Raw genomic sequence first — 14303 nt, forward strand, 5'->3', positions numbered from 1 at the left:
GATGATCCAGTCTGTTGTGATTGGTCTACTCTGCTCTGATTGGTCAGATGACCCAGTCTGCTGTGATTGGTCTACTCTGCTCTGATTGGTCAGATGATCCAGTCTGTTGTGATTGGTCTACTCTGCTCTGATTGGTCAGATGACCCAGTCTGTTGTGATTGGTCTACTCTGTTCTGATTGGTCAGATGATCCAGTCTGTTGTGATTGGTCTACTCTGCTCTGATTGGTCAGATGACCCAGTCTGTTGTGATTGGTCTACTCTGCTCTGATTGGTCAGATGATCCAGTCTGTTGTGATTGGTCTACTCTGCTCTGATTGGTCAGATGACCCAGTCTGCTGTGATTGGTCTACTCTGCTCTGATTGGTCAGATGATCCAGTCTGTTGTGATTGGTCTACTCTGCTCTGATTGGTCAGATGACCCAGTCTGTTGTGATTGGTCTACTCTGCTCTGATTGGTCAGATGACCCAGTCTGCTGTGATTGGTCTACTCTGCTGATGAATGAATGAAATTTAAGCCCTCTAAATCAAGGAGCATCTCGATAGTTAAAGGAAAGGTAGTAGATAAAACATTCTTCATTAATGGTGAGGCAATACCAACAGTTTCTGAGAAGCCAGTGAAGAGTCTTGGGAGATGGTACGATGGGGATCTAAAGGACACAGTTCGGGTGGGAGAAGTTAGACGACAAGCAGTGGAAGGGTTGAAGAGCATAAACAGCTGTGCTCTACCTGGTAAACTAAAACTCTGGTGCTTTCAGTTTGGTCTACTGCCGAGGTTGCTGTGGCCACTGACCGTGTACGAGGTTTCTTTGACAACAGTGGATAAGCTGGAAGCGTTGGTAAGTTCATACATTAGGAAATGGTTGGGAGTTCCACGCTGCCTCAGCAGAGTAGGACTTTATAGTAAAGGAATATTGCAGCTGCCAGTCTCTGCTTTAACCGAGGAGTTCAAGTGTGCCAAGGTCAGACTGGAAATGACCTTAGTAGAGTCACGCGACAAATGTGTAAGGGAGGCAGCCCCTGTGTTAAAAACTGGTAGAAAGTGGTCAGCAAAGAAATCTGTAGTAGAGGCAAAGGCTGCCCTTCAAATTAGGGATATCGTGGGACAGGTACAGCATGGAAGAGGGGGTTTTGGGCTCAGTTTAGCTCCTCCTAAATGGCACAAGGCAGGCCCAGCTCAAAGGAGGAAGCTGGTAGTCAACGAGGTGCGACAGCAGGAGGAGAGGATGAGGTGTATGAAGGCCATTTCCCAGGCCAAGCAGGGAGAGTGGATGAGATGGGAGAGTGTGGAACAACGTAAGATGGGCTGGCAAGACCTTTGGTCAATGGAAGAGAGTAGGATCAGTTTCCTTATTAGGTCAACATATGATGTTCTCCCATCACCGCAGAACCTAAACCTCTGGGTAGGAGAGGATCCCTCTTGTCCTTTGTGTTCATCACCTGCCACATTAAGGCACATTTTGACAGGATGTAAGGTGGCTCTTAGCCAAGGTCGGTTTACTTGGCGCCATGACCAAGTACTGCGATGTTTGGCTTTAGCATTAGAAGGCAAGCGTAACATGACCAATAAGTTGCCACCTGTTCTAGCAAAACATTACACGCAGAAGACAATATTCCTCCGCCCAGGCGAGCAACCACCAAGAAAAGGTGTTAACACCAATTCTCGCCCAGGACAGCTGGAAGCTGCTAGGGACTGGAAGATGCTGGCTGATCTTGACCAACGGCTTATTTTTCCACCTGAGATTGCCACCACTAACCTACGACCAGATATTGTTTTGTGGTCTGGATCAGCACGCATTGTTCAACTGATAGAGTTAACAGTGCCATGGGAGGATGCGGTAGATGAGGCATATGAGAGGAAGAAACTGCGGTATGCTCATCTGGCCACTGAAGCAGAACAGCGAGGGTGGAGAGTCCAGGTTTATCCAGTGGAAGTGGGTTGTCGAGGTTTTGTGGCACACTCTACAACCCGGTTCCTCAGAGACGTCGGATTCAGTGGCCAAGAGTTGCGTCGCACCGTAAAGAACTTATCTGAAGCAGCAGAAAGGAGCAGCAACTGGCTCTGGTTGAGACGGAAAGATTCTAGCTGGCTGTGTACAGGCCGCCACGCTACGGTTTCGTAGAGTTCTTGAAAACTTGAAGAGTTTGTTGGTTTGTTTGTATACGTTCCTGTGGATATTGCGTGAATGACGGGTGGTTGGGTAGATATTGTGTTTTTGCGGTAGGTGGTATGCCATACGGAACCGTTGTCCACTGAAACTGCATATTAACGCACCAGTGGGGCTCGACAGAATTAGTCAACGGGTTGGCGCGTATGGTTGGGTCGCGGAGAGATTGTGATATTGTGGTTAGGTCTCAGCAGCAGGAGGGATGTAGAGGTCAGTAAGCTGGGCTGAGTTGAGTGGGGGACGGAGGGGGGTGACTCTGGGACGCCAGAGTCACTGTCGAGCCCTCTTGAGGTGTCGTGGGCTAGTCGACGAAACACTGAGGACGGAAGGTGCCCACTTGAAGACCCTAGAGATGTCCCCTACTCGGTTCAATCCAGACGGTCGTCGTGCTGGTCCCGTAGTTGCAGCCGTCGCGTGTGCTAACGCGCCAAGTACACTGCTGCCGTTAACGCCGGACAGAAGGGGAGTCACACTACCTTATGGAAAGAAGCGTAAATGGATGGAGAAGCATAGTTTACTGTAAAGCTACGTCTTAGTTTTGCTTATCTTGGCGAAAGCCAAGTACAAATCAGCATGAAGTTTTAACATCTACTCTCGTGTAATGGAAATCATGCTCTGATTGGTCAAATGACCCAGTCTGTTGTGATTGGTCTACTCTGCTCTGATTGGTCAGATGACCCAGTCTGCTGTGATTGGTCTACTCTGCTCTGATTGGTCAAATGACCCAGTCTGCTGTGATTGGTCTACTCTGCTCTGATTGGTCAGATGACCCAGTCTGCTGTGATTGGTCTACTCTGCTCTGATTGGTCAGATGAGCCAGTCTGTTGTGATTGGTCTACTCTGCTCTGATTGGTCAGATGATCCAGTCTGTTGTGATTGGTCTACTCTGCTCTGATTGGTCAGATGACCCAGTCTGTTGTGATTGGTCTACTCTGTTCTGATTGGTCAGATGATCCAGTCTGTTGTGATTGGTCTACTCTGCTCTGATTGGTCAGATGACCCAGTCTGTTGTGATTGGTCTACTCTGCTCTGATTGGTCAGATGATCCAGTCTGTTGTGATTGGTCTACTCTGCTCTGATTGGTCAGATGACCCAGTCTGCTGTGATTGGTCTACTCTGCTCTGATTGGTCAGATGATCCAGTCTGTTGTGATTGGTCTACTCTGCTCTGATTGGTCAGATGACCCAGTCTGTTGTGATTGGTCTACTCTGCTCTGATTGGTCAGATGACCCAGTCTGCTGTGATTGGTCTACTCTGCTCTGATTGGTCAAATGACCCAGTCTGTTGTGATTGGTCTACTCTGCTCTGATTGGTCAGATGACCCAGTCTGCTGTGATTGGTCTACTCTGCTCTGATTGGTCAAATGACCCAGTCTGCTGTGATTGGTCTACTCTGCTCTGATTGGTCAGATGACCCAGTCTGATGTGATTGGTCTACGGTTTACAGCGCCTGCCGGAAACCAAATGCCCATTATCATATCTGAATTTTAGTCTGAATTTGGTCAGTAAGACTTTCCAGTAAGACTGGTATTACTGACGATTCGTTTCAGGCAGTTCAGAATCATTCTTTCATTTAGAAGACTTTATTTAGAAGACTTTATTTAGAAGACTTTCATTTAGAAGACTTTATTTAGAAGACTTTATTTAGAAGACTTTATTTGTCATGCACTTTGATCTCTGAAACTTCGCAGACCTTTTACATTCAGAAACAGCCATATTACACACTACATTAAAGATAATATCAGAAAAAGTATCACAGTGGCACTTTAAAATAAAATTATTATCCTGGAATGATTGAATGATGGGCTGAAAGTGTGCTGTGATTAGAAGACAAGTGGAATTTACTTTGTTTGGGGAAACAATCGCAGAGATTAATATTACAATCTTATCACCGAGAGAGTGTTTACTCTGAAAATAAGGGTGGATGCTTTTCTAGGACAGATATTGTGTTGTTGCTTAACTGCCAAAGAAAATGAGCAACAAGAAGACAAGAAATATTAGTGTTGTACAAACTTTTTTTTTTTTAAAGGTTCCTGAAACCCATGTTGTGATTGGTCAGATGGCACAGTCTGTTGTGATTGGTCTACTCTGCTCTGATTGGTCAGATGACCCAGTCTGTTGTGATTGGTCTACTCTGCTCTGATTGGTCAGATGACCCAGTCTGCTGTGATTGGTCTACTCTACTCTGATTGGTCAGATGATCCAGTCTGTTGTGATTGGTCTACTCTGCTCTGATTGGTCAAATGACCCAGTCTGTTGTGATTGGTCTACTCTGCTCTGATTGGTCAGATGACCCAGTCTGCTGTGATTGGTCTACTCTACTCTGATTGGTCAGATGACCCAGTCTGCTGTGATTGGTCTACTCTGCTCTGATTGGTCAGATGACCCAGTCTGCTGTGATTGGTCTACTCTGCTCTGATTGGTCAGATGACCCGGTCTGCTGTGATTGGTCTACTCTGCTCTGATTGGTCAGATGACCCAGTCTGCTGTGATTGGTCTACTCTGCTCTGATTGGTCAGATGACCCAGTCTGCTGTGTTTGGTCTACTCTGCTCTGATTGGTCAGATGACCCCGTCTGTTGTGATTGGTCTACTCTGCTCTGATTGGTCAGATGACCCGGTCTGATGTGTTTGGTCTACTCTGCTCTGATTGGTCAGATGACCCCGTCTGTTGTGATTGGTCTACTCTGCTCTGATTGGTCAGATGACCCGGTCTGATGTGATTGGTCTACTCTGCTCTGATTGGTCAGATGGCCCAGTCTGTTGTGATTGGTCTACTCTGCTCTGATTGGTCAGATGGCCCAGTCTGTTGTGATTGGTCTACTCTGCTCTGATTGGTCAGATGACCCAGTCTGCTGTGATTGGTCTACTCTGCTCTGATTGGCCAGATGATCCAGTCTGCTGTGATTGGTCTACTCTGCTCTGATTGGTCAGATGACCCAGTCTGCTGTGATTGGTCTACTCTGCTCTGATTGGTCAGATGACCCGGTCTGATGTGATTGGTCTACCGTTTACAGCGCGTGTCGGAAACCATATGCCCATTATCATATCTGAATGTTAGTCTGAATTTGGTCAGTAAGACTTTCCAGTAAGACTGGTATTACTGACGATTCGTTTCAGGCAGTTCAGAATCACTCTTTCATTTAGAAGACTTTATTTAGAAGACTTTATTTAGAAGACTTTAATTTAGAAGACTTTATTTGTCATGCACTTTGATCTCTGAAACTTTGCAGACCTTTTGCATTCAGAAACAGCCATATTACACACTACATTAAAGATAATATCCGAAAAAGCATCACAGTGGCACTTTAAAATAAAATTATTATCCTGGAATGATTGAATGATGGGCTGAAAGTGTGCTGTGATTAGAAGACAAGTGGAATTTACTTTGTTTGGGGAAACAATCGCAGAGATTAATATTACAATCTTATCACCGAGAGAGTGTTTACTATGAAAATAAGGGTGGATGCTTTTCTAGGACAGATATTGTGTTGTTGCTTAACTGCCAAAGAAAATGAGCAACAAGAAGACAAGAAATATTAGTGTTGTGCAACCTTTTTTCCTGGAAATTGAGTCGCAGGTGAGAGGAAAATAAAGCAGCAAACACAGCTGACCATCAGCTGGCTCAAGTCTACCTCTTGGGCTCTGGATAAAAGCTACATAAACAATGTAATTCAGTTCCATAGACTTCAGTGGACAACAGGACAACAAAGTGGAATATACCCCATGGGTTCAACTGTCCTGGTTTCTAACCACAGCGTAAATGATACCCCTCGGCTCACATCTATCCGACAATGCTTCCATTACACAGCAGGGAAATCGCCAAGCCGCTAACATGCTTTCTACTTCCTATTAAGATATAATGTCAGAACACAACACCACTTCACCTGTTGATGATTATGTGCAGATAGCTGATTTCTTGTTTCATTTACAAGAAACAGGATATGGATGGATAATTTATAGTAAATACAGTTGTGAATGGTAGTTAATGTAAGTGTAATCTAAGGCCATAACCATGAGGGAGATCATGCAGTGTCTCATGAATTAAATAGTTCTCTTTTGAAAACTTAGTCTAGGACAGGTGTGTGATAGATACTCTTTATATGTTCACAAACGCAATATGATTTCCTGGAATCACAGTTTGAAGAGATCCAAGGATAGATACTGTAACTGGTGCGAACAGAATTTCACAATTTCAAAGAACTCGTTTTTCTTGGATTCTTTGCTCGTTTTCCTGGATGCAATTCAGGCCACCCAAAACTTTCATATTTTCATAATGTTTAGATGGAATTTCACAAGCATTGGGTCAGTGTCCAGTGATGGCTTTCCTTTTAACATTTGGATCCACATTTCAGGATATGGTTTTTCAGAGGTCTTATTTGTCTAACCTAATTTCGAAGAAGAGGTTAAGGGACTGGGAGGGAAAGGGAGCGTTCTTTCCTCCATTGCCATTCAGTAATTAGCAAGTGAGTTGACCTGTTGTAAGTGTTGAAACTAAAGGCCACTTTCACTTTCAAAACGATTCTGGATTGAGAGGAAAATAACTGTCATGAAGTGACAGTAGTTGTTTGGTAGAGAATATACTCTTTTCACACTACTCATAAACTTTTCATCCCAAGTTTCAGCGGTTTGTGATGTTAGTTACGTGGCAGAATCGTTCATAATTCTGTCTAATGAAAATTACACACAAAAATTGTAAGACTTGGTATAACTATATTATTACAGTAACTACACAATTTTCCAGAAGTTAAGGTGCAACATCTTGATTTCATGAGAAAATGTATTTTACAACGTTGTAATTTTGTATGATGTGATTAATAGAAAAGCTCATGATTTGTAATTCAAAAAGTAAGCATAAAGTGCCAGCTGTAACCCTTAGTGGGTTATGCGCATGTCATACGAAAACATGAACTTGTCACCAGTTTGCCAAAACATAAAACTGTTATGAATTTGGATGTGCATTTTTAGAGGAAGAATTAAGTGCTAACAAATTGTGTGCCATCAAATCTTAGAAAGATATTCAAGTTTAACAGCAAAATATAATTGCTGTTATAACATTTGATTGTTTATATTCTGCTTGTTTTAGAGTTATTTCTATGATATACTGTAATATCTGAGGTGTGGCACCACCTCACAACCAGCAGACATCATTATCCCCTTCGTTTTTGACTTCTCCAGTATCTAAATGCCTTTAGTCCTATACTTGCTTTGCTAGTGTTTTACTAGTGTTGGCCTGGCAGTGTGTGATTATGCTGTGTTGGTTGTTTCCCTGGTGTCTCTGGTTTTGACCTCGTTCTGAGTTCTGGATGTGAGCTTTGGATGATTGAACTGCTTCTACATGTACATTTGGATTCTTGCCTGCACCCTTAACTTTTGTTCTCTAAATGAATCTGCATCTTAAATATCTGTCAGCATTGCTACAAATAGTATGTTCTTGAATACATTTGGACTCAGGGCTTTAAGTGTTTTCTACTAAATGTGTGCCATCTGTGACAAAGGGTGCGTTTCATATTATTTACTCTCTGATTAACTACCATAGTATGATGCATAGCTGGAGAAACTAACCATCTAGTCACGACTGTTTCCCAAAACTACAGTAACATGGTCCACATTGAACCACATTGGTCCAACGATGTAGGACTGTCATTATTTGGTTTCACGTGCATGTAGTTGAGTAATAACTTCTGCTGATCAGTGTATTCGAGATCTCCGAGATGCTGCTGTAGTGAACATGGCACAATGACTACTTCACTGTTTTTGATTCATGTCATTTTTCTCTATTTGATGTTTGAGTTACACTTTGTTTTGATGGTCCCCTTTAGACATTCCGTTGACTACAATTAAAGTTGCTCCTACATGTCAACTAAAGGGTTAGTTCACCCAAAAATGATGTCATTAATGACTCACCCTCATGTCGTCCCAAGCCCGTCAGACCTCTGTTCATCTTCGGGAACACAGTTTAAGATATTTTAGATTTAGTCCGAGAGCTTTCTGTCCCTCCTTTGGAAATATATGTACGGTATACTGATTGACAACAGAACCGGAAGACAATACAATGCTGAATAAAGTCGTAGTTTTTGGACCAAAATGTATTTTCGATGCTTCAAAACATTCTAACTAACCCACTGATGTCACATGGACTACTTTGATGATGTCTTTATTTCCTTTCTGGACAAGGACAGTATAGCGTACATACATTTTCAATGGAGGGACAGAAAGCTCTCGGACTAAATCTAAAATATCTTAAACTGTGTCCCGAAGATGAACGGAGGTCTTACGGGCTTGGGACGACATGAGGGTGAGTCATTAATGACATGATTTTCATTTTTGGGTGAACTAACCCTTTAACTCTAATATTAGAGTATTAGTTACAATATATAGATTCAAATGTATATTTAAATAGAATGAAAGATATAGAATGTACTGAATGTTAGTTTGCTTATTGTGCCCAAAAACATGATCAATTTAAATCCACGTCATTTTACTCTCATTTAACTCTTAACTCTTTTTAAATAACGTCATTGACGGAATTTTACGGCTTTCTGTGTTTTCACTGTTATACGGTAGGGGGCGCTATAACACATCTTCTGATAGAGGGATGAATCTCCTGATCAAAACACAGCGAAGAAGAAGCAGAAACAAGTGATATCATATGTAAGCAGGTGCATATGTAAAAATGTGCGATCATCAACATTAAACAGCATTTAAATCAAAACAGCCTAAAGTTACTGAATGAAATGTCGACCCAGGACGAGCTCTAGGACTGTGAAGCTTTGGGGGTGTTGATGGACTGTAGTCTGTTCTTTCTTTTGACATTATGCATGTTCAGATATTCACACAACAAAATATTCTGGGGGCCATGAAACTTTTGTGAAAATGATTAAAAATACCGGCGGGGAAAGGGTTAACAAGAAACGAAGTTTCTAAACACAGCTCGAGAGCTGTCGCTCCAGCCATGTAAGTTTGCGAATGTTCGTCGGAACTATGGTTTCGGGAAACGGCAAGCCGTTGAACTATGTTGATAACAACAGAATTTGTGACCATAGTTGGGATAGTACGATGCTTTCGGGAAACTAATCCCTGCTTGGTAGCGTCTGTCATCCGTTGATCAGTTTTCTTCACACAGTGAGTCTGGATCATATCTGCGCTAGACTGTGGTGCACTGTAAGCTTTGCTCATGGATCACAGTGCCTCAGGAATGCTGACCATATGAGAATTTGCATACGAGCTGCTTCTCCTTTATATTCCATGCACAAACTGAGCAGATTAATATGTTATATTAAAATCCAGCTATTTAGAGGCCCTTCCAGAAAGACAAAAAAAACTAAATATTACTGATTAGATAACAGACATGCATTTCTGAGAATCCTTCAAATGACATTTCAGTGCCACTATAATCAATAAACTCCCATCAGAGTGCAACGCATGCGTCCGTCAGACTGTATCTGATGCTAACCGAACTGCTGAAGTAAACAGCCAATATGAATTTTGCCAGTTGCTATAGAATTACAGCGCATGCATCATATTTCACATGCAGGCACAAATCTGTGTGTTCTTTGAACAGATACGCATGATTAATTATCTTGGGAATAATATGCAAATGTGTCTGTTTCACATGCACTTTATTTCCAGAACACACAGTGTCCGATATCCACCTCTATAACAGGTGCAATAAAAGAAGAGGTCACCTGCACTGGGACAAGGGACATCAGGACCACTGCAGCTGCCTCTTTCAGATTTTGATTTAAGCTACACTCTTATTAATATTTATAGACAAAAGACACATACAGTACATGGAAAACCAGGTTTTTAACATGTAGCAATTGATGCCAGGTCTCTTATGCCAGTATCATATGTTGTTATGTTTGTAATGATAGAGAAAGCAAGGTTACCTCTCATCAGTGGACAGCATCAAGTGTGTATCAGTTCCTCAGCTGTAGGTTGTAAGATGAAACCGTCACTGTGCGAATATTATGATACGGAGGAGTCAGTGCGTCAGTGCATCATCACTCTCAGATGCACGCGCTGCTGCAGCAACTTTGACATTGAGCGCTTTAACGCACTGGCGTCCAGCTCGCGCGGAGCGTTATGACTCTCTCTCTCTCTCTCTCTCTCTCTCTCTCTCTCTCTCTCTCTCTCTCTCTCTCTCTCTCTCTCTCTCTCTCTCTCTCTCTCTCTCTCTCTCTCTCTCTCTCGGGCGCGCGCACACACACACACTCTCGCGCGCGTCTCTCTCTCTCGCGCGCCCAGCACGCGCCCGCTGAATAATGAATGATTAGAGCAGCACTGGAGCCGCGTGGACGTTTCTCTCTCGTTCTAGTCCAATCAGGAACTGATCACAATGAGTCGAGCGCTTTGCTCGGGTTACAGCTCTCCTATTCAGTCTGGCGGCCCCCATCCTGCCTTTGTTTCCACTCCAGCAAACAAAAAACGCAGCGGGTCAACAGTGAAATATTGAAAGCCCAGGGCAAATTTTTTTTTTGGTGCACATTCTCTAGAACAATTAAGTTGTGCATCTATGTCCCGCTGCGGACTCGTTAGAGGAAAAGTTACAAGGCTTCAAAGAATCTGAAGAATGTCTTCATCACGCATGTGTGGTGTAATCAGTACATTCCTCCTCAGCGATTTATCAAAGACGTGTGGTTTAATTACTTTAATGCGTTATTTGCAAATGACGAGAGGGTGAATCTCACATCAACAATATGTCCAGGTCATATTTGAAGTGAAAAAAACAAATAAAATAAATAAAGTAAAATAAACAAACACTTGATAAATATCAATAAATGCATTACAGCATTGAGAAAATAATGATAGGCTAATAAAAAAGTAAGGGAATTTTAATGAAAATAATGCCACATTGCAAACAATATGAATGTCTTATATGCTTGATTTAATGCAAAATAGCCCATCATTTATTATTTTCTTGTTTGATTATGAGGTGAAATATGACATTAACGAGGCATGTTGTCTTGAGATCCAACCATGATGCATGATACATACATTATCAGTAATATAACTTCAAATACAAATAATGATCATGCATTCATATTTGAACTATACTTATATGTACTTTTATATATAAATCAAAAAGTACATACAAGTTTATATATATATATATAGGGGAAGTAAACTAATTTCCTGTAGGGGCGCACAATGCTGCTATTCCAGGAGGAAACAGATTGTCCAGTTTACCAGTATACCCACATAACTTCTCCCTGATCACTTTAACAGCACGCTGAAGTTGTAATTACGGCAGAATAATAGGGTAGGAAACCGGGGTCAGGAATACTGTCCAGGTGCAAACAAACCCACTCGCATCCTTCTACGTAAGGTGTTACGCATTTGAAAGATGCATCAAAATGACACTCTGATTATGTGTATATGACAGGTGGCCTTGTGAATGTGAGCAGCATAGACTCACCAGAGGGTCTGAAGATCTTGCAGGATACAGTCCATTCTCTGCCGTCAGCAACACTGATCGCGCCTTCTCACCGCCTGCAACAAAACATCACTCAATCACTCATTTATGAAGCGCATCATCATAACTCAAAACATCCATCCGTCCACCTTTCACCTGCCCTATGCAGGTGAAAGATGGACGGATCTTTCTTTAAGATGATTTCTTTAAGATTATTTCAGGTTTGTGTAATATTCTGAGTTTGTAACATGAGGACAGGAGAGTACACGGGAAAACAAAGCAACTCACGTTACTTATCTAAAAAAAGTAACTCAGATATTTTGCTTTAAATTGAAAAGTAATGCATTATTTTACTAGTTACTTGGGAAAAAGTAATGGGATTGCTGATTACTGATAACTCGAGTTACTTGCGCGTTTCCCCCAACACTGATTATTTGTGTGCAATAGAAGTAAATTGATGCTATGGTAACACTTCATTTTAATGTCCGTTACTCATATTACATGTAATTACTATAGCGATAACATCAAATTATGCATAATTACATGCAACTAACCCTAAACCAAACTATAACGCTAATTATAGGGTAAGTACATGTTTTTAACTAATATTACTCAGTACTCATTTGTATAATTACACTGTAACAACAGCACAGTGTAACCGAAGTAATCATTTAGATCAGGTTAAGTATTTAGAGAGGAGGATGTAAGGTCACAGGCATGTGTTTATTATAGCGGCCCACACACACAGGCTTAGGGTCAAAGGTCACGGTAATGTGGTGGGTTTAAAATGCTAAATATGCACACATACACACACACACACACACACACACACACACACACACACACACACACACACACACACGCAATGATGACTGAATTATTTACATTTTTGGATTAACCCTTTAATCCTATATATTGAGCATGTTTGTTAAAACATACTCTCTATAATGGAGAAGCTTTGATATATAGATTTAATCAGCATCTTCCCTAAATGTGTGTTCTAGTATATTCTCTCAAAGCCTGTTTGTAATCAGGTCAGAGTGTTTAGTTCAGACATAAATGATAATAAATATTAATTATTATTATTTTTAGTGCTGGCCATGGTGACGATATTTACCCCAATGTTCTGTTTTCCTCTCTTGTATCTTATATGTGATAGTTTTGTGATAACTGTGCATGCGGGCCTGCTTGTCTTGAGCAGTGAAGCTGTTTTAGAAAGTCCTCCAGGTCCTGCAAACTCTTCGACTTATGCTTCCGCTCCACACGGGATTATTCCAGTTCTCGATATCAAGATCCAGCTTTGCCACTCGGGACAGATGAGGGACTCTTGATTATGTTTAGAAATGCTAAACATATTACAGAATTCGCAAGGGGTATGTGAACTGAACTGCATTTTCAAAGGTTATATCTCATATTTTATACACTTGTCAGAAACAATATGCAAAAATGGTACATTAAAAGGACAACTTTGTGTCTTATTTACCCCTATAAGGTGCATTTTAATACCTTGGAGCAGTAATATACTACCATTAACTTTTTGGGGTAAATAAGCTACATCTGTCCCGTGACAAGCAGTTTTACCACTAAATGTATCATTTTTGTGATATCTTTATTGCTCTGTCCATAAGTGTTTCAACTACTGCTAGTCCTTTAAAAAAGAAGAAGAAGAAGAATCCTGTGAATAAGCCGCTTGTCTCTGAATGGTGGATGTATTCGTGGAAGGCTCTCCGACTAATAACATCATATTGAACGTCTTTAATGATGCTCTCAAATTGTGAATACAACAAGTTGTGACTCAAGTGATTTTGAATAAAAAGGGATGTGTTAAGCGATTTGATATTTTTATGCAATATATATTAATATTGATCTGAGATTCTCTACCTGACAAACACAGGAAGATTTGCACTAATCAACATTATATGGAGAAAGTATTTACATACAAAGTGGTAACCTGCAATTGTTTCCTTAAATAGATATTTCTATCTAATGCATATACATTTTTTTGTTGGCATAAATTAATGTATGTTGATTCGGTGATATATATATATATATATATATATATATATATATATATATATATATATATATATATATATATATCACTGAATCAACATAGCCTACATTAATTTATGCCAGCAAAAAAAAAATATATATGCAACTGTCTACTAATACTCTCATTAGAGTTAGTTTGTTGCAAAGTTACGTATAGTCAACAGAATGTCTAAAGTGGACCATCGTAATAAAGTTGGTACTTTGTATGTTATATAATACAGTTCTTCAAAGTATCAATAATCCGTTCAGGCAAACCATATTGATCATCTAATATTCAGCCATTTTAAGGATTATTAGCACTGGCCAATTGACCATGTTTAGTTTTATCCCAGTGTTTTGTACCAGTTGTGTCAGCTCCAAACATCTAATTACAGTAAATATTGTGGAAAATGCTTATTTCAGATTCAATTGTATTATATATTGACATTACATTGACCACCCTGCTCTCTACAATGCAACATGCTAAGCGAATAATTGAAACTGAAGATGGAGAATCAAGCTAATGAAATTAAATGCTGATTATAAACACATAATATGTACACAGTTAAAGGAGTGTGTGCGATGCCCTTTGGTGCTTATTACAGTATTAAGTCATTAGATTAGCTAAACGAGAATGTCAAAATCAAGTCAGTTTTCCACTAAAAACATCCTTGAAACAAGAAAGATTTA

The 14303-nt window shown here is 40.7% G+C and overlaps 1 protein-coding gene across 4 annotated transcripts in view; it reads right to left on the reverse strand.

Annotated features, from left to right (window-relative positions):
* Positions 1–14303, reverse strand: part of LOC130071175 (A-kinase anchor protein 2) — a 112542-nt gene that overhangs the window by 35605 nt on the left and 62634 nt on the right. For all 4 annotated transcript variants that reach the window (XM_056235825.1, XM_056235823.1, XM_056235822.1 and 1 more), the window contains exon 9: positions 11586–11659. In XM_056235825.1, the coding sequence (XP_056091800.1) occupies positions 11586–11659 (74 nt within the window). The remainder of the gene's footprint in view (positions 1–11585; positions 11660–14303) is intronic.

Source organism: Rhinichthys klamathensis, unplaced genomic scaffold, assembly GCF_029890125.1.
Source record: "Rhinichthys klamathensis goyatoka isolate OS25496 unplaced genomic scaffold, OSU_Roscu_1.1 h1tg000431l_1, whole genome shotgun sequence".
In the NCBI taxonomy this organism is placed as follows: domain Eukaryota; kingdom Metazoa; phylum Chordata; class Actinopteri; order Cypriniformes; family Leuciscidae; genus Rhinichthys; species Rhinichthys klamathensis.